Genomic DNA, 20,369 nt, shown 5'->3' with positions numbered 1-20,369 from the left:
TCCTCTTTCCAGGCTGAAGGAAAACAGGAAAAGAACTTTCACCCACAGATGTGAGTACATGCCTGGACATGTTTTTTTTTCTGTGAGTACAGTATAAGCTTAAAGCTGTTTATATAAAACAATTTGACCAAAAAATGTTCGTAATGACTTGACTGTGACTGCTCTGTAACATTCAAATACCAAATACAATAAGATTAAAGTTCAAACAACAAAACCTTTATGCTAATCACAGCTGTTTTTATTGCATTGTTGTGCTTCTTTTGTTTGTTTTAAACTCATAAAGTACAAAAATGAAGGGCTGAAAACTGCAGGGTCACAAACAGCAGAGCTACTACTCGTGATTATGACGCAGTAAATGCTCCTCAGTCTTTCTCTCTGTTAATTATTCACTTGACGCTCTCTGCTGCTATTGGTTAAACTCACACACACTTCCCTTTCTCATGCAACATGTGTGTGCAGCACAATATAAAAGGCTCTGGTCAGGACGCTTGTGTTACCACTGAGAGAAGAGAAAAAACAGAAGAAGAGAAGAGAGAAACTTGGCAGACATGGCGTACTTCTTCTTCTTGTCCGCAGAGACGTGGACCCTGCTGGCTGCCCTCATCACGCTGCTGTTTGTGTAAGTTTTAAAGATTACTGGATGTGTTCAGCTATTTCCACTTTTTGTTCTTCTTTTATTCTCTTACACCTGTTCCATGTTTTTCACAGGTATTCCTGCTGGACATATGGGACATTTAAGAGACTGGGAGTCCCTGGGCCCTCACCTATCCCATTTTTTGGCACCATGTTGAAATATAGAAAGGTGGGCAATAACACTTACACTGTATATACTGTATATACTGCATATACTGCATATACTGTATCCACTGTGGACTGTTTCAAATGTATGATCCCTATATTAATGTCTCAGATCCACACGTCACTTTGAACGCTGCCTGTGTGCACAGTGTTAGATCAGTGAACCAGACTTCGTTGCTCTTTCAGTTTATCTACATTTTCCAAAGTCTTGGTAATAGCTTGACCTGGGTCATATTTGCATAATGATCCAAGTACTATTTTCTATGATTTGTAGACTAATTGAAAGATGACACACATTTTTTAATTGTGTTATCATCGTTCTCTGGTGTAGTTGAAGTCCATTTGATAAGCCCCACCTTCTTTAACTTTCACTGTGACCTATGGTCACGTACTGCCCCCGTGTAGCCAACACTACACACTTGATCTTTGTGTGATCTGGTGTTGTTCAGTGTTCTACGTCATAAACAGCTCATGATGTGTTTAATAATTAGATCTTTTGTATCGCTCTTGTTTCCAGGGATTTTTTAACTTTGATGAAGAAAGTTATAAGAAATATGGGAAAATGTGGGGGTAAGTAGTGTTTTCTACAGTGTGTGTTTGTGTGACTCTGAATGCATATAGAATATGGTTATTATCTGTGCTTCAGTTTTACAGGTGCCTGTGTGTGTGTGTGTGTGTGTGTGTGTGTGTGTGTGTGTGTGTGAACATGAAAAATGAACATATTAATTATTGTTTTATTAATCCCCCCTCACTGTTTGTACAGCATTTTTGATGGCCGTCAGCCCGTGTTGTGTATCACTGATCCCGCCATGGTAAAAACTATCCTGATAAAGGAGTGTTACTCTTTCTTCACAAACCGCAGGGTTAGTAAGGACATTATACGACTCAATCAGTCTCTTTTTTAAAAAAAAATCTGACCGTCTGTCCTCATCACAAGCTGCTTTGAATGTTATTGCAGAATTTCCGTCTGAATGGGCCGCTGTACGATGCTGTGTCCATTGCAGAGGATGATCAGTGGAGGAGGATCCGCAGCGTCCTTTCTCCCTCCTTCACCTCTGGGAGATTGAAAGAGGTACGTCCCTCTCTGCCCTGAAAACAATACAATGCCAAAAAAGACATCTATTAACATGAATGCTCCCTTCTTTAGGATTTTGTTCAGTCCGAATGTAGATGTAGAAAAACAGTGTTACCTCTGTGCTGCTGAAATTGCATTCAGGGTTGACTTTTTTGTTTTTTGTCTGTTTGTGCCTCAGATGTTTGACATCATGAAGCAGCATTCAGCCGTCCTGATCAGCAGCATGAAAAAGAAAGCAGATAAAGATGAACCTCTAGAGCTGAAAGAGTGAGAACTCTCATACTGTTTTCATTTAAATACATCAGAAAAAACGCAGATTCATCTCTTCTAAGTCTGCAATAATAAAGGTCATGTTTGATGTGTTTGTGTGGTTTTGCAGGTTTTTCGGACCCTACAGTATGGATGTGGTAACCAGCACCGCCTTCAGTGTGGACATCGACTCTCTCAACAACCCCTCAGATCCTTTTGTCACAAACATCAAAAAGATGCTGAAATTTGACCTTTTCAGCCCCATCGTCCTCACTATTGGTAAAATATTCATTTTGATACATGAAGCTCCTTTTGACTGCTCCCGTTATTCAACAAGTGTTTACCTTGGCTTGTAGCTCTGCGTGTTTGTTTTGGCAGATTTTTTCCTGGTGCAGTCTAAAGGATTTGTGTCTCCTCCTGGGATCAAACTGGGCACCACTACAACATGTCCATCAATGCAGCTGCTGTCCTTCATCTTCCATTAATAAATGTCCTCTTGTTTGTTTAATTTCAGCCTTCTTTCCCTTCATGATTCCCATATTGGAAAAATTGGAGTTTTCCTTTTTCCCTGCATCTGTGACAGACTTCTTTTACGCTGCACTACAGAAGATCAAGATTGATCGTGAGGGCAGCAAACAAAAGGTACAGCTGTGAGTTTGTGTTTGTACCAATAACCTGTTCTGACATAAAATCACAGCTGTTCTCAGACTGTGTTTGTTGACTTCCAGACTCGAGTGGACTTCCTCCAGCTAATGATCGACTCTCAGCAAAATAATGATTCCAAACAGGATAAAGGTGATACACGGACACACGTCTCCACACATGGAAAAACCAGCTTAAAGCTGTTCTAACGTGTATATCCCTCCTACCTCCTCAGGTCTGACAGATCATGAGATCCTTTCCCAAGCAATGACTTTCCTCTTTGCTGGCTACGAAACGACCAGCAGCTCTCTCACTTTCTTGTCTTACAATTTGGCAACAAACCCTCAGGTGATGAAAAAGCTGCAGGAGGAGGTGGATGCAACCTTCCCTAACAAGGTAACAACACAGAATTCTTAATATAAGACAATATATTTCTTTCTAGCATAACTAAACTAAAGTAAATCATACAGTAGATATAATGTGTTATAATAATATTGTGTTATGGTGATTATATTATTTTATATATTGTACTCATATATAAAATCAGCACAGGGTTCAGCTTCTTACTATGTCTCTATCATCAGTCATGTTTATGTGCTTGTGTTCAGGCTCCCATCCAGTACCAGGAACTAATGCAGATGGAGTATCTCGACTGTGTCATCAATGAGTCTCTCCGATTGTTCCCCATTGCTTCACGTTTGGAGCGTGTGGCCAAGGCCAGTGTGGAGATAAATGGCTTTGTGATTCCAAAAGGTATGGTTGTCATGGTACCCACCTGGCCGATGCACCGGGACCCCGAGATTTGGCCTGAACCAGAGAAATTCAAACCTGAGAGGTACGGAAAGGTGTCTGATGTGACAAAGCAGAATGAAGCTCTGTGGGATATAACCCAGTTTCTGTTGTTAATAATGTGTGTGTGTGTGTGTGTGTGTGTGTGTGTGTGTGTGTGTGTGTGTGTGTGTGTGTGTGTGTGTGTGTGTGTTCTCAGGTTCAGCAAGGAAAACAAGGAGACAATTGATCCGTACAGCTACATGCCTTTTGGAGCAGGCCCGAGGAACTGCATTGGGATGCGATTTGCTCTGGTTGTGATGAAACTTGCAATAGTGGAGATCCTCCAGAGGTACAGCTTCTCTGTGTGTAAGGAGACCGAGGTGAGAGCCCAGATCATCTTCTCTAACTGTTAGTTTTGTGTGTTATTGTTATTTATTCTACATGCCACTTCTCTGCAGATCCCCATTGAACTGGACATCCAGGGTCTGCTACAACCAAAACGACCAATCAAACTGAAGCTGGTGCCACGTTCTTAACCCTCCTCGTCTAAGAAGAGGACTTTTCTTCATTTTAATCTTGATGTTTCTTGTGTACATAAACACCATGTCAGTTTTTGTACTACCTTATTTTGTCTGCAGGTGCACTAAACACTCTATTTAATTTCTTTTTTGAATTTTCTGGCAATTATTTCATGGTTTAGGCTTTAAAGCGTTAACATAGATCCAGTAAAGACAAAAACGTAGCAGTCAGGCATTTGGCCCTTGTGGACGGTCATTGTTTAGTATGGGCAAAGAGTTTATGACAACGTATTGTAAAGAATAATCAACAATTTCTATTTTTGTCTAAAGCATGTATCAATTCAATTCACTTCAATTCAATTCAGTTTTAGTTATATATCACCAAATTACAACAACAATCAGGGGAAAATCCCAATAATCAGACAAGCAAGCACTTGGTGACAGTGGGACAGAAAAACTTCGTTTTAACAAGTGGAAACCTCCAAGCTCATGGAGGGCTGCCATTAGCTAGATCAGTTTGGGGTGAGAGGAGGAAATGCAAAGTCGTATATGAACAAGATAAGAGGTTACGGGATCCTGGAAATAGCTGAAATCTATAAAATCTGAAAAGGGCACAATCATATTTCTCTGGTAAATGGCCTGTATTTATATAGTGCTTTACTAGTCCCTAAGGACCCCAAAGCACTTTACACATCCAGTCATCCACCCATTCACACACGCATTCACACACTGGTGATGGCAGCTACATTGTAGCCACAGCCGCCCTGGGGCGCACTGACAGAGGCGAGGCTGCCGAACACTGACCACCACCAGCCAGTAGGCAACGGGTGAAGTGTCTTGCCCAAGGACACAACGACCAAGATTGTCCGAGCCGGGGCCGGTAACTAAAATACACCATGATTAGACCACAAAGCTTTACAGTATTATGTTACATTATAACCTTTAATTCTCCAAAGAGCTGATTACAAACGTCACATCACTTCTCGGGTGTTTTGTTTTCATATCCTCTCGGAGCGCCACCACTTTTTTGTTGCAGCTCAATAAGGAGAGATCAACTTGGAGGATTTGAACATGATTTATGGAGATTAGGGAATTAATGTATTTGCCAATTGGACTCCAAGCACCCATCATGACAGAATTGGACCAGAGTAATGATAACGCTACTGAGATTGACAGCGTGGGAAAGTCACAGAGCTGCAGAGAACAGAAAAGCAGACTAACACCCAGGAAACAGCCAGATGGCTGATTACAGAGCTTCCTTATTGAATTTACGCATAAGCTTCATTTCGTGGATCATGTCTACATGTAATCACGTTACAGTCATTTTGGCTTTTGGCTCAGATACCTGAGTTTTTGAATTTAAATAGAAAAGGGTGTTCATTCACTGGAAAAGTGTCTTTGTGTCTTCTGGTCATCTGTTTGAGTTGTGTCAAAAGCTTTGGGCTGTAAAGCCTGAGCCTCTCAATCAGCTTGTGTTTAGTTGACTTAGGAAAATGCACTCAAAGAAAACCACGGAGGATGAGCTGTGTCTGTTGCAAGAATAGTTTATTAATGAACAGCAGGGTTAATAAGAATAAAACAAATGAAAAATGCTCCTCCAGGAAGATAAGCAGCATCCACACCCACTCTCTTCCTCCCACTCTCTCGGCTTTTTTTTTAGAGCTCTCACAGTTAAGAGATGCTGTCTCCCAAATATGTTTATGTATCACTTTTCCAATGAAAGAGTAATTTAACATGTGTAAAATTAAAGCCTTTAAATTAAGCCTTCATCCATGACCCTTTCATTATAGATCTGTGATTTTGTTTGTTTTGGACAATTGACTCAAAGGCTATTTAATGAGCAGGTGTGGGCAATTCCTTCGTGGTGTCATTATCAATCAAACAAATAAAAGGTCTGGAGTTGATTTGAGGTGTGTTGCTTGCATTTGGAAGATTTTGCTGTGAAGAGACAACATGAGGTCAAAGGAGCTCTCCGTGCAAGTGAAACAAGCCATCCTTAAGCTGTGAAGCTGACAAATCCTACAATATTGGGAATGGCAAAATCTGCACTTTGGTACATCCTGAGAAACAAAGGAAGCACTGATGAACTCAGCAATACCAAAAGACCTGGACATCAACGGAAGCCAACAGTGGTGGATAATCGCAGAATCATTTCCTAGAGAAACCCCTTGAAAACAACCAGCAAGTGAACAACACTCTCCAGGGAGATATCCAAGTCTACCAAATAAACAGCAGCCGAAAGCCGCTGCAGTAAAGGCCTGGTGGTGCATTAAAAAAGAGGAAACCCAGCATCAGAGTTCAAGACTTCAGGCTGTCATTACCAGCAAAGGGTTTTCAACCAAGTATTAGAAATGAACATTGTATTTTCACTTATTTAATTAGTCCAATTACTTTTGAGCTCCTGACATGATTGGATTGTGTTAAAGTATACTTTAGTTCCTCACACTTTTACACAATCTTTTTGTTCAACCCACTGAATTAAAGGTGAAAGTCTGCCCTTCAACTGCATCTCAGTTGTTTCGTTTAAAATGTATCATGGTAATGTACAGAAACAAAATTATTTTAAAAAGTTGTCTCTTTCCAAATATTTATGTAAATCTTCCACCCTTTTCTGTATGTTAGTGAGGCACTCTGTGTCATTACTTCTTAATGATGTGACATGTCAGTGATTAGTGATTATTCACTGCTTTTTTAAATTCTAACCAACTGACAAGAAATGAGTAGATGATCATTAATAAAATATATTAAATTGGTATTTTCATACCCAGAGTTTTTCTTGCATTTTAATCTCTGAGCGCTTTCTAGTTACATGGATCCACATTTGCTGAGCTGATGGAACGCATCTTCAGCTTTAGTTTGATTGGTCGAACCGGAGAGACAAAGCCTGCAACATCCATCTCTAAGGGGATCTGAGGACCGAACAAATTCACTAAATCAGAAACATCAGTTTTTGACAGCAAATGTTGTTTTCTTATTGCACGAAGGAAATTATGTCAAGCTAAGTTTGCAATTTACACACAGTCACCTCTGTTTCTTTGCAGACTGAGAAGCTGAAGTTCTGCAAAACTTCCACCATGGCCAGTTTAACCATCATCAGAGCAAATCGCGTCCCCATGCAGCTCCTTGGCCCAGCCCCAAATGGAAGGTAAGTATACGGGTTGATGTTCTGCTTGTTTTCTTTACTAAATCTGTAAAACAAATTGAAAAAATATGTCAAATACCCACAATTTATATGATTTTTTCTGCCTGCTATGACTGCTTTAAATTGATTAATAGAATCATATAACAGAAGTGTTTAAATGCTGCCCTAATAACATGTCCTTTAAAATATAATACAAAGATATTTACAAAAGAAAATATGCTTAATGTTGTAATGCCAAGCATATCATGTTTTTGTGTGTGATTTCTTTTTTCCTCAGTAACCTGACACAGGCCTACTGTGAGAAAGAAATTGCATAAAAATGCCAGATGTAGCAAAAATGATATTAAACTATGGAACAAATGTGCAAACTGTTATTTATGAATTAATACATTAGTTTAGAAGGTTCAATAAAAACTGAATTGTTTGAAATGTAACTTTCTGTGGATTATTTAGTTGTTTTAAGTTTTACAGGGTTAATCTTGGCAGTGAATGACTGCATGAGTAAACAACCCTCAACATCCCTCAGAATCCCCAGTAGTGAGAAAGGCTGTACTTGGAAATTCCTTGTTGGCATGACTTAAGTAAATGATAAGTAGCTTTGCAGAATTGTTGCTATTTATCTTCAGAACGATAAGATAAATTGCTAACTTGCTAATTTGCTAACTACCTGTCAGGTTTGAACTCCTCTGGCTCTGGCCACAGCTCCGGGTCACGGTGCAGAGCGTAGACTGGAACCATAACAAGCATGCCCTTTGGGACTGTGATTTCACTGATTTTTACAGTTTCTTTAGCCACTCGTTCCAGACGTGGAATTGAGGGGTACAGCCTGTTGACAAAATGGGAATACTTTTTAAATGTCTGTATTTCACTAAGCATGCAATCACAAGCACTCCTACTGGCATTTGGATTGATGTGGTATGAGTATATGTTTTTTCACTAGGTGGCAATTTTTTTTAAATTATTCTTGTATGCTGGTGTTTGTGCAATCCATGTGCAATGTCCCAGCTTGCATGCCCTCTCACAACCTGCAAGTATGTGCTGGACTGTCTTAGATCACACATTTACACAGCCTGTAACTCAGGTCCTATTGGCTGTGGTACGCTCCTACGCTCTCTCTTTGTCACCACGCGGTCTCATAGTGTATATTCTTTCAGCAAGCACAAGTAAAAGCTCATTACCTCAGACACTCACTGACCACACTGTCCAGGTACTCCATCTGCATCAGAGCTTCATACTCAACTGGACCCTATAAGGTTGTTACAAATCACAATTTTGGTTAAAGACAGCTCTGATTTAATGTTTTCATCAAATAATATTAAGAAAACAACTCCATAATCAGAAACTTTGATTCTACCTTGTTTGGGAAAGTGGAGTCTATTTCACTTTGAAGGCGTTTCATGATTTCAGGATTTCGTGCCAAACTGTACGCTAAAAAAACAAGAGCGATGGCACTCGTCTCGTAGCCAGCAAACACAAACATGGTCACTTGGGAAATTATCTCGTGTTCAGTAAGACCTGTTAGGAACAACAGAAGAGGGCATGAGACATCTGATGTGCATAGATGTTACCACAGGGACTCTATGTGTAGTGATGTTTTTACCCTTATGCTTCTTTTCTTTGTCATTTTCACTGGCTGTCTGACACTTGATCAAATGCTGAAGCATATCATCTGAAGCCTAAAACAGGTCATACGAAAACACATCTGATTAAATGACTTTTACATCATATCTGAACAAGCACTTGAAACAATGCCCGCATGTGAAGGTGAACCTCAAACACACACACATAAAAATGATTTACCATAAAACTAAAATCAGGGAATATGAGTTTAAGAATTGGCGCCAATAATTCTCTTTAGGAAATTTGAAACCTCGCATCTTCTGGTGATCTTTTTATATGTGAGGCATGTGTGGCACACCATGTTGAGATCACAGGAGATTTGGTAGGCATATTTGGATATTTCTATTTAACAATCAAGGTCACACGATGTGACTAAAACATGTAAACAGGTCATGAGGTGAGATTGTTTCAGTCATCTGTTAGTGGTTTCTCAACTGGATTTCTGCAAGTTTCATTGTAGCTAAGCATTCGATGAGCTGCGAGACAAGACTATATTTATGACGATACCGAGCTTGTGTTTGTCCAAACCTGGGACGAGCTGATGCGTTCGGCTTTGACCTTCTCCGCAACTGACTTTAAGAAAGCGGTAGAAGACTTGGGGAACAAGGAGACACCCAGGCACTCCAGGAGAGGAAGAAAAATTGGAAAGCATGCTGAGAAAGAAAAAATGGGTCAAAACGTTTGGTTACCAAATAAATCTGTTAATAATAAGACAAAAAAACCCAAAACAAAACAGAGGCAGTACCTTGAAAAATATAAAGAAGAATGGAAAATTTAAACATCTGGTTTGCGTGGGTGATGAAGGGATTTGAAGGGTTCTTGATTGAGTCAAAATCCACACTGAATATACAGCTTGCCATCACGTCAATGCTGTAGGATCCAAAGAAGCTGGAATGCACACATTGTACTCAGCAGTGGCACATTCAAGGCCTTCAACTGTTTGCTCCACACAGCTGCAAAATCAGCCCACAAGTTCCTTTAGCTAACACATTTATTTTTCATCTTGGGGGAAAATCTGAGGTTTAATGTTTTACAAACGTAGCTTGGATGGTATCACTCACTCTTTCACAATAATGACCTCATCATTGTGCGCCTTGGACTGCAGGCTGTCTGTCAGTTTGTGCGAATGATGCTTCATGATGCTAAACATCTTGAACAGAGGAAAAGAACGCAAGTGAAACAATGGTGAAGACAAATAATACTTTTTTGTAACCTCCATATGTCTCCACCTACTTCTTTTAGATGGCCAGAGGTGAAGGAGGGAGAGAGGATGTTACGAATCCGTCTCCACTGATCATCCTCAGCCAGAGACACTGCGTCATAGAGATCTCCGTTCAGACGAAAGTTCTAGAGAGATAGTGGTTTTAAGTCGTGGTTATATGTTTGCACGTGTTTGGCAAACAGCTGTAAATACTTGTACAATGATAAGGCAAAGGATTCGCAGATGCAAATCAAAACTATGAGTGAACATGTATGGAATCATATAGTAAACAAAAAAACCCTCAAAATATGTTTTATATTTTAGATTCTTCAAAGTAGCCGACCTTTGCTTTGATTACTGCTTTGCACACTCTTGGCATTCTCTCGATGAGCTTCATGAGGTCGTCACCTGAAATGGTTTTCCAACAGTCTTGTTCCCAGAGATGCTGAGCACCTGTTGGCTCTTTTGCCTTCACTCTGAGGTCCATCTCATCCCAAACCATCTCGACTGGGTTTGGGTCAGGTGACTGTGGAAGCCAGGCCATCGCTCTCCTTCTTGGTCAAACAGCCCTTACACAGCCTGGAGGTGTGTTTGGGGTCATTGTCCTGTTGAAAAATAAATGATGGTCCGATTAAACGCAAACCAGATGGGAGGGTGTGTTGTTGCAGGATGCTGTGGTAGTCATGCTGGTTCAGTGTGCCTTCAATTTTGAATGAATCCCCAAGAGTGTTACCAGCAAAGCACCAGTACCATCACACCACCTCCTCCATGCTTCACGCTGGGAATCATGCATGTAGAGACCACGTGTTCACATTTTCTGTGTCACACAAAGACACGCCAGGTGGAACCAAAGATTTCAGATTTGGACTCATCAGACCAAAGCACAGATTTCCACTGGTCTAATGTCCTTGTTATTCTTGGCCCAAACAAATCTCTTGTGTTTGTTGCTTTTCCTTAGTCGTGGCTTCTTAGCAGCTATTTGATCATAAAGACCTGATTCACACAGTCTCCTCTGAACAGTTGATGTAGAGATGTGTCTGCTACTGAAACTCTTTGTGGCATTTATCTGGGCTCTAATCTGAGGTGCTGTTAACTTGCAATTTCTGAGGCTGGTGACTCAGATGATTTTATCTTCAGCAGTAGAGGTGACTCTTGGGGGCGATTGTGGCTCAAGAGTTGGGAGTTCGCCTTGTAATTGGAAGGTTGCCGGTTCAAGCCCCAGCTTGGACAGTCTCGGTTGTTGTGTCCTTGGGCGAGACACTTCACCCGTTGCCTACTGGTGGTAGTCAGAGGGCCCGGTGGCGCCAGTGTCCGGCAGCCTCGCCTCTGTCAGTGCGCCCCAGGGCGGCTGTAGCTACAATGTAGCTTGCCGTCACCAGTGTGTGAATGGGTGGATGACTGGATGTGTAAAGCGCTTTGGGGTCCTTAGGGACTAGTAAAAGCGCTATACAAATACAGGCCATTTACCATTTGGTCTTCCTTTCCTGGGGAGGTCCTCATGTGAGCCAGTTTCGTCGTAGTTCTTGATGGTTTTTGCGACTGCACTTGGAAACATTAATATTCAAAGTTTTAGCAATGTTCTCGATTGACCTTCAGTTTTTAAAGTAATGATGGACTGTCGTTTCTCTTTACTTAGCTGATTGGTTCTTCCTATAATAGGAATTCTAACAGTTGTCAAATAGGGATGTCAACTGTGTACCAACCTGACACAACTGATGGTCCCAACCCCATTAAGAAGGCAAGAATTTCCACAAATGAATGCTGACAGGGGACACCTGTGAAGTGAAAACCTTTTCAGGTGATCACATCATGAAGCTCATTGAAACAAGGCCAAGGATTTGCAGTGCTGTCACAAAGCAAAGGGTGGCAACTTTAAGGAATCTAAAATATAAGACTTTGCTACATAACTCCGTATATCTTTCTTCATATATCTGATTTCTTCAGTTTGTATCTACAATGTAGGAAGTAGTAAAAATAAAAATAAAAATACATTAAATGAGAAGGTGTGTCCAAACTTTTGACTGATAGTGTAAGTTGTTACATCTTTGAACATGTGCTATGTTAAAAGTGTTATTATATAATTTTAAAAGCTAAAGAGCCATATCAGAGCAGAAAGTGAGCGTGCTTGATATGTTACTGTTGTATGCTGTATGTACACATGCTAACATTAGCATGTTTCAACCACCTTTGGGTCGAATATCACACTTTTTTCCAGCGATAAAAGGTACGAAAGAGCAAAGCTTGACTGTATGTCATATTCAAGTGCAGTGGTATTTATCATAATCATGAATAGAGTTTATCTGAAACATGGATGGAAATTATGTGAGCAGAGGATTTTCACAGTTTTCAGTGTTTTCAGCTTCTGTTGTTACTGAGGGAACTCGCGAAAACATTTCTTGAAATTTTGTATTTCCAGCAGGATGATTTGATCATTTTGATTGTTTTGATCGTTTTATTGGAAAAAACAAAAAACAATCATATCCCAGGGTTACTAGTTACCACAAAGTTTTACTATAACAGACTGTTGGGTGTTTTGTTTCAGTCAGTGTTCATTTCATGTTCGTGTTCTCACCCTGCGGTTGGTAAAGTAGGTGAAGCACTCCTTCACCAGGATGGTTTTCAGCATATCAGGATCCATCACAGCCAGCATGGGTTTCCTGAACTCATACACACTGAACATTTACACAGAACACATCTGCATTTTGGGAGGTATTTGTCATGGAAAATATTTTTAATTGCTGAAGGAACTTTGGCTCCAGTTGTGCTGACAAAAACAAAGAAATAAATTAAAAACACGCACAAGCTCTTATATGGACAGTTTTACAAACTCACCCCCATATCCTCCCATACTTTTGAGCACATTCGTAGTCATCTAAGTAGTGAACCTGTTAACAGGAAATGCATATTTATCACCAAGATATGTTATACATTATTCACTGTATCCTTCTGAACTTGGTACAAATCATTCGATCTTTACAAATAGCAATCACAAGGATTTACATACACGGTTGTGCCTGGCTATTGTTCCCCAGTACATGACTGGCTTTGGACCCGGGATCCCCATCTTCTCAAATATACCAAAGGTCCAGTGGCCGTACCTAGAAAGAACATCAAAGGGGTTAAAGCATGAAGGTGCACAGGTTCACTCAAACACTGTTTACTGTTAACTTGCTTGTCTTGACCAATTCAGCTGTTGCCAGCTTAAATTTAAACTGTTTTACTGTAAACATTAACTCACATAACAAATATGCAGATAAATGTGATCAGCAGTATCCATGTTTGCAAAGAGAAGAAAAGAACAAAACCCATGGCTCCCTCTTGCTCGGCTGCATTAAAGTAATCTGATCTCAGAGAGGAGTCCTGTTACATAAACCAGCCTCTTTCCTCTTTCCAGGCTGAAGGAAAACAGGAAAAGAACTTTCACCCACAGATGTGAGTACATGCCTGGACATGTTTTTTTTTCTGTGAGTACAGTATAAGCTTAAAGCTGTTTATATAAAACAATTTGACCAAAAAATGTTCGTAATGACTTGACTGTGACTGCTCTGTAACATTCAAATACCAAATACAATAAGATTAAAGTTCAAACAACAAAACCTTTATGCTAATCACAGCTGTTTTTATTGCATTGTTGTGCTTCTTTTGTTTGTTTTAAACTCATAAAGTACAAAAATGAAGGGCTGAAAACTGCAGGGTCACAAACAGCAGAGCTACTACTCGTGATTATGACGCAGTAAATGCTCCTCAGTCTTTCTCTCTGTTAATTATTCACTTGACGCTCTCTGCTGCTATTGGTTAAACTCACACACACTTCCCTTTCTCATGCAACATGTGTGTGCAGCACAATATAAAAGGCTCTGGTCAGGACGCTTGTGTTACCACTGAGAGAAGAGAAAAAACAGAAGAAGAGAAGAGAGAAACTTGGCAGACATGGCGTACTTCTTCTTCTTGTCCGCAGAGACGTGGACCCTGCTGGCTGCCCTCATCACGCTGCTGTTTGTGTAAGTTTTAAAGATTACTGGATGTGTTCAGCTATTTCCACTTTTTGTTCTTCTTTTATTCTCTTACACCTGTTCCATGTTTTTCACAGGTATTCCTGCTGGACATATGGGACATTTAAGAGACTGGGAGTCCCTGGGCCCTCACCTATCCCATTTTTTGGCACCATGTTGAAATATAGAAAGGTGGGCAATAACACTTACACTGTATATACTGTATATACTGTATATACTGCATATACTGTATCCACTGTGGACTGTTTCAAATGTATGATCCCTATATTAATGTCTCAGATCCACACGTCACTTTGAACGCTGCCTGTGTGCGCAGTGTTAGATCAGTGAACCAGACTTCGTTGCTCTTTCAGTTTATCTACATTTTCCAAAGTCTTGGTAATAGCTTGACCTGGGTCATATTTGCATAATGATCCAAGTACTATTTTCTATGATTTGTAGACTAATTGAAAGATGACACACATTTTTTAATTGTGTTATCATCGTTCTCTGGTGTAGTTGAAGTCCATTTGATAAGCCCCACCTTCTTTAACTTTCACTGTGACCTATGGTCACGTACTGCCCCCGTGTAGCCAACACTACACACTTGATCTTTGTGTGATCTGGTGTTGTTCAGTGTTCTACGTCATAAACAGCTCATGATGTGTTTAATAATTAGATCTTTTGTATCGCTCTTGTTTCCAGGGATTTTTTAACTTTGATGAAGAAAGTTATAAGAAATATGGGAAAATGTGGGGGTAAGTAGTGTTTTCTACAGTGTGTGTTTGTGTGACTCTGAATGCATATAGAATATGGTTATTATCTGTGCTTCAGTTTTACAGGTGCCTGTGTGTGTGTGTGTGTGTGTGTGTGTGTGTGTGTGTGTGTGTGTGTGTGTGTGTGTGTGTGTGTGTGTGTGTGTGTGAACATGAAAAATGAACATATTAATTATTGTTTTATTAATCCCCCCTCACTGTTTGTACAGCATTTTTGATGGCCGTCAGCCCGTGTTGTGTATCACTGATCCCGCCATGGTAAAAACTATCCTGATAAAGGAGTGTTACTCTTTCTTCACAAACCGCAGGGTTAGTAAGGACATTATACGACTCAATCAGTCTCTTTTTAAAAAAAAAAATCTGACCGTCTGTCCTCATCACAAGCTGCTTTGAATGTTATTGCAGAATTTCCGTCTGAATGGGCCACTGTACGATGCTGTGTCCATTGCAGAGGATGATCAGTGGAGGAGGATCCGCAGCGTCCTTTCTCCCTCCTTCACCTCTGGGAGATTGAAAGAGGTACGTCCCTCTCTGCCCTGAAAACAATACAATGCCAAAAAAGACATCTATTAACATGAATGCTCCCTTCTTTAGGATTTTGTTCAGTCCGAATGTAGATGTAGAAAAACAGTGTTACCTCTGTGCTGCTGAAATTGCATTCAGGGTTGACTTTTTTGTTTTTTGTCTGTTTGTGCCTCAGATGTTTGACATCATGAAGCAGCATTCAGCCGTCCTGATCAGCAGCATGAAAAAGAAAGCAGATAAAGATGAACCTCTAGAGCTGAAAGAGTGAGAACTCTCATACTGTTTTCATTTAAATACATCAGAAAAAACGCAGATTTATCTCTTCTAAGTCTGCAATAATAAAGGTCATGTTTGATGTGTTTGTGTGGTTTTGCAGGTTTTTCGGACCCTACAGTATGGATGTGGTAACCAGCACCGCCTTCAGTGTGGACATCGACTCTCTCAACAACCCCTCAGATCCTTTTGTCACGAACATCAAAAAGATGCTGAAATTTGACTTTTTCAACCCCATCTTCCTCACTGTTGGTAAAGTATTCATTACATTTTTATAACTGCAGCTCATGCAAGATCATCAATGCAGCTGCTGTCCTTCATCTTCCATTAATAAATGTCCTCTTGTTTGTTTAATTTCAGCCTTCTTTCCTTTCATGGGTCCCATATTGGAAAAATTGGAGTTTTCCTTTTTCCCTGCATCTGTGACAGACTTCTTTTACGCTGCACTACAGAAGATCAAGATTGATCGTGAGGGCAGCAAACAAAAGGTACAGCTGTGAGTTTGTGTTTGTACCAATAACCTGTTCTGACATAAAATCACAGCTGTTCTCAGACTGTGTTTGTTGACTTCCAGACTCGAGTGGACTTCCTCCAGCTAATGATCGACTCTCAGCAAAATAATGATTCCAAACAGGATAAAGGTGATACACAGACACACGTCTCCACACATGGAAAAACCAGCTTAAAGCTGTTCTAACGTGTATATCCCTCCTACCTCCTCAGGTCTGACAGATCATGAGATCCTTTCCCAAGCAATGATTTTCCTCTTTGCTGGCTATGAAACGACCAGCAGCTCTCTCACTTTCTTGTCTTACAATTTGGCAACAAACCCTCAGGTGATGAAAAAGCTGCAGGAGGAGGTGGATGCAACCTTCCCTAACAAGGTACGTGAGAAGTGAAAACATCTGGAACTGAATAGCAGTCTTAAAGTGAGAAAAACCTTTCTTTGATGAGATCCCACCTTACTCCAGATTTAGGCTTGACTCATCTCCCTTTTAATGCAAACACACATCCTGATTTATACACGAAAATCCATCCATTTCCTTCTATCCAGTTTAAGGTCGTGGGGTGATGGGGGCTAATCCAGCTGTCTCAGGGAGCTGTGATAGCCAAGGAGGGCTGCAAAGTGGTGTTAAAATCATTTCACAAAGACACAATAAACACAAGCTTCCTTTGCAAACAACATAAAAAGTTCACAGAAGAAGAAGTCAGCTTTTAACAATGGTAAATGGCCTGCATTTGTATAGCGCTTTACTTAGTCCCTAAGGACCCCAAAGCGCTTTACACTGCATTCAGTCATTCACCCATTCACACACACATTCACACACTGGTGATGGCAAGCTACATGTAGCCACAGCTGCCCTGGGGCGCACTGACAGAGGCGAGGCTGCCGGACACTGGCACCACCGGGCCCTCTGAATGCATAATGATCAAGTTCATAATAAACCTCAAAATTTACCTATAAGAAGTTTTATGTTTTTTTCTTTAATTTCTTTTCAAGGCTGTTTTAATTTAATTTCCTTTGACCTTATTTCGTGTATTTTCTTGGATTAATTACTACATTGCAATAGTGCATACAGACTGTCTCTCAACCAGAAATCCAAACAGCTGTTTTTAAATTGTACCACTAGAGGGCAGAAGAACTCCACAATAGGGTTGGGTGTCGTCACTGATTTCTATAATAGATTCAATTTCGGTTCACAAGGTTCCGATTTGATTCGATCCACGATTTGATTCGATTTGAATGGGGGTAAATTTTGCGTCAGACAGTCAGAAATATTATAACTCTGATCATTTATCAGTACTGGCACTTGTGACACTTCATCAGAGGTGTGAGCATCACAGCAGATGCCTTTGTGTCAAAGATAAAACACAGAAAAACATGAAGTAGATTTTCCTGGCCTGGCTTTTTATAGCAGATAGCCTTAAAAATATTCTGCAGTAGATCATAAACTGAAGAAAACCTTGAATCAACATATGAACATTACCTGATGCTGCGGAAGTGAAGCAGTGCAAAGTTAGGTGTTATTTGAGACACAGGTAGGCGTTTTGCAATGATTGTTGTATCATTTTTAAAGGTTTCATATTTCTTGGGAATTAACAGCAGAAATTAGACTTTCTTGTCAGAAGTCATTTAAAAAAACTGCGACTAACAGCGCTGTAAACAACGGTAGACTGGTGGGTAAGCAAGTGAATAATGCAGAAAACAGAGATTTGAGATGGTAAACTGTTCTTGAAATACACTGAAAGAGAGAGCTTTGCAGGAAGTGGGATTTTTATCGTGGTGGAAGCAAAACAGCAAAGGTAAGAGGGAATAATGAGGATATTTATCTAATGCGAAGCTAGTTTTGATCTTCTTTTGCTGCTGGTTCAGTGAATTTTGGTTGGAAAGTGACAAAACCTGCAGCTTCAGACTCTTTCAGCCCTGACTGCGTGTCCATGTACCTGCTGTCGGGTGAGAAAGCCGACATCTCACAGACTCTGATGAGTCGGATCCACGCTTTCTGTTTACGTCTTTGTGTCGAATCCGTTTATCTGCTCTCATTTACTGTTTTAGCTGTTTGGTGGTTGTTGAAATGAAAACATTAACATGAGATTCTGGTGATTCTGGCGAAGTACATGTATATTTAAAATCTATTCAGGACATAATGAATCAGTATCCCGTTATTCAAGCTAAAATGGATTTTAATCGGAAAAGCGACAATTGAAACCCACCCCTACTCCACAAAAGTCCAGTTTGTGGGTGATATCAAGAAGTGGCTCAGAAAGACATGTTTATGTGCTTGTGTTCAGGCTCCCATCCAGTACCAGGAACTAATGCAGATGGAGTATCTCGACTGTGTCATCAATGAGTCTCTCCGATTGTTCCCCATTGCTTCACGTTTGGAGCGTGTGGCCAAGGCCAGTGTGGAGATAAATGGCTTTGTGATTCCAAAAGGTATGGTTGTCGTGGTACCCACCTGGCCGATGCACCGGGACCCCGAGATTTGGCCTGAACCAGAGAAATTCAAACCTGAGAGGTACGGAAAGGTGTCTGATGTGACAAAGCAGAATGAAGCTCTGTGGGATATATCCGAGTTTCTGTTGTTAATATACTGTGTGTGTGTGTGTGTGTGTGTGTGTGTGTGTGTGTGTGTGTGTGTGTGTGTGTGTGTGTGTGTGTGTGTGTGTGTGTGTGTTCTCAGGTTCAGCAAGGAAAACAAGGAGACAATTGATCCGTACAGCTACATGCCTTTTGGAGCAGGCCCGAGGAACTGCATTGGGATGCGATTTGCTCTGGTTGTGATGAAACTTGCAATAGTGGAGATCCTCCAGAGGTACAGCTTCTCTGTGTGTAAGGAGACCGAGGTGAGAGCCCAGATCATCTTCTCTAACTGCCATTGCCTTTTTTATGCTGTATGAAGAGCCCTGTCCCAAAATTATTCACTGCTAGTTTAATAGTGATGTGGACGATGCATCCACAGTGTACATCAGTCCAAAGATAAAAAGCCATGAACTGGCACAGCACTTTCATAAAACAATTGGATTTTACGCATTTCTACGTTTTCCATCAGCTTTCCACCTTAAGTTGTTTGGAGATCTGAAATAAGAAGGCAGAGTTTTGTGTGTATTTGTCATTTATTTTACATGTCACTTCCTTGCAGATCCCCTTTGAGTTGGACATCCAGGGTCTGCTACAACCAAAACGACCAATCAAACTGAAGCTGGTGCCACGTTCTTAACCTTCCTGCTAAAAATAAAAATGATAATGAAAGATTCTCTTCTTAATTGTGCTCGTTACAAACCTTTTGTGTACAGAAGCAAATGCTAGTTTTTTACCAAAACAGTACAAGAGTGTACCTCTGCATCTTTTTTCTTAACTGAGTGACAGATGAACCATTTTACTGATCTTTAAAAATCAATAAAGAATGTCCAGATTCTTCTACTCTGTCCTGTCATTTTTATGCACTGCAGATAACTCTGAATGTAGTCACTTTGCTGCTCACATTAGGAAAATAAATGTTAAAATTCAATTTTATGTAGTTTCCAACAACAGTCAACTCAAGGTATTATATGACCTAAAGTGAATGCCCTACAGTGCCAGAGAGAGACCCCATAATTGCTTTAGTGAAAGGTTTGGTGATGATGTGGAGGACAAATTTCTTTTGACCTGGAAGACACAGCGAGCAGAACAAGGCTCAGGGCGGGGCCTGGTCGGGGGCACAGAGAGACCACAAACAAGAAATAGGAAAAAAAAATTAAAACTCTGGAGGAAAATGGAGAAAAAGGTTAATGACAGGCATGTGGTGGATTTTAACCTGATTTCTAGGTTTAAAGGGAGCCAATGAAGAGAAGTTTAAAATGTCAGGCCCATTTCTTAACCACTCAGGCTCTTAGATCATGGGGACGACCTGAGTGGGATAAAGACACAAGAGTGCTTTCTGCTGTTGTGTAAGAGCATTAATTACCAAATGTTAAAACAAACAAAAAAAAGCTTTACCTTAAGAAATGTATATCTGTATGAAGCACTGAAGTAAAATAGCCTCTTTTTTTTTGCTCTAACAGCGCCCTCGAGTGGACACTTTTCCCCTTAAGTTCATGTGCTCTTGCCCCTTCACTGATCCATTCTCCGGGTTTTAGTCCATCTTGTTCTTTCCATGTTTATAAACAGAGGCTAGAGATAAAAAAAAAAAATCTGAGGCGGGCAAACCAGCTACAGTGCAAACACTAAATGTTCTTAAGGTTGGATTGGAGGACTACATGACGCTGGAAATAGCTGAAATCCGCGCCATTACATCACAACTATA

General features: G+C 40.5%; 3 protein-coding genes across 5 annotated transcripts; 2 read left to right on the top strand and 1 right to left on the bottom strand.

Moving 5' to 3' along the window:
- Nucleotides 1-487: 487 nt before the first annotated feature.
- Nucleotides 488-5,815, top strand: LOC147327518 (cytochrome P450 3A40-like). The gene is made up of 13 exons (XM_086295192.1): nucleotides 488-619; nucleotides 709-802; nucleotides 1,316-1,368; nucleotides 1,562-1,661; nucleotides 1,757-1,870; nucleotides 2,052-2,140; nucleotides 2,253-2,401; nucleotides 2,637-2,764; nucleotides 2,851-2,917; nucleotides 3,000-3,160; nucleotides 3,373-3,599; nucleotides 3,753-3,915; nucleotides 3,994-5,815. The coding sequence occupies exons 1-13, from the start codon at nucleotides 549-551 to the stop codon at nucleotides 4,069-4,071; spliced, it is 1,494 nt and encodes a 497-aa protein (XP_086151318.1). The 5' UTR covers nucleotides 488-548; the 3' UTR covers nucleotides 4,072-5,815.
- LOC147327517 (cytochrome P450 3A30-like) lies at nucleotides 5,582-13,398 on the bottom strand. Of its 3 annotated transcripts, XM_086295197.1 has the most exons (14): nucleotides 13,255-13,398; nucleotides 13,021-13,114; nucleotides 12,849-12,901; nucleotides 12,589-12,688; nucleotides 10,049-10,162; nucleotides 9,877-9,965; nucleotides 9,561-9,703; nucleotides 9,344-9,468; nucleotides 8,796-8,871; nucleotides 8,550-8,710; nucleotides 8,374-8,441; nucleotides 7,863-8,021; nucleotides 7,079-7,241; nucleotides 5,582-6,962 (listed from the first exon to the last, which is right to left on the bottom strand). In XM_086295197.1, exons 1-14 carry the CDS (start codon nucleotides 13,323-13,325, stop codon nucleotides 6,855-6,857), a joined length of 1,524 nt encoding a protein of 507 aa, XP_086151323.1. In that variant the 5' UTR covers nucleotides 13,326-13,398; the 3' UTR covers nucleotides 5,582-6,854. The 3 variants fall into 3 exon arrangements, with proteins under 3 accessions (XP_086151323.1, XP_086151324.1, XP_086151325.1); XM_086295198.1 differs by lacking the exons at nucleotides 12,849-12,901; nucleotides 13,021-13,114; nucleotides 13,255-13,398 and adding an exon at nucleotides 10,360-10,621 and having other exon boundaries at nucleotides 12,589-12,677; XM_086295199.1 differs by lacking the exons at nucleotides 12,589-12,688; nucleotides 12,849-12,901; nucleotides 13,021-13,114; nucleotides 13,255-13,398 and adding exons at nucleotides 10,360-10,621; nucleotides 11,484-12,541.
- A 488-nt stretch (nucleotides 13,399-13,886) lies between these two features.
- On the top strand, nucleotides 13,887-19,504 carry LOC147327516 (cytochrome P450 3A40). The gene is made up of 13 exons (XM_086295190.1): nucleotides 13,887-14,017; nucleotides 14,107-14,200; nucleotides 14,714-14,766; nucleotides 14,994-15,093; nucleotides 15,190-15,303; nucleotides 15,485-15,573; nucleotides 15,686-15,834; nucleotides 15,943-16,070; nucleotides 16,157-16,223; nucleotides 16,306-16,466; nucleotides 18,376-18,602; nucleotides 18,768-18,930; nucleotides 19,227-19,504. The coding sequence occupies exons 1-13, from the start codon at nucleotides 13,947-13,949 to the stop codon at nucleotides 19,302-19,304; spliced, it is 1,494 nt and encodes a 497-aa protein (XP_086151316.1). The 5' UTR covers nucleotides 13,887-13,946; the 3' UTR covers nucleotides 19,305-19,504.
- Nucleotides 19,505-20,369: the final 865 nt, after the last annotated feature.

The sequence above is a fragment of the Aulonocara sp. 'chitande type north' Nkhata Bay genome, linkage group LG6, assembly GCF_057382095.1.
Source record: "Aulonocara sp. 'chitande type north' Nkhata Bay isolate Kocher_YH1m ecotype deep benthic linkage group LG6, A_spYH_male_GT1.1, whole genome shotgun sequence".
Lineage (NCBI taxonomy): Eukaryota > Metazoa > Chordata > Actinopteri > Cichliformes > Cichlidae > Aulonocara > Aulonocara sp. 'chitande type north' Nkhata Bay.
The sequence above is the reverse complement of the archived record's forward strand: the minus strand, read 5'-3'. Positions and strand labels throughout refer to the sequence as shown.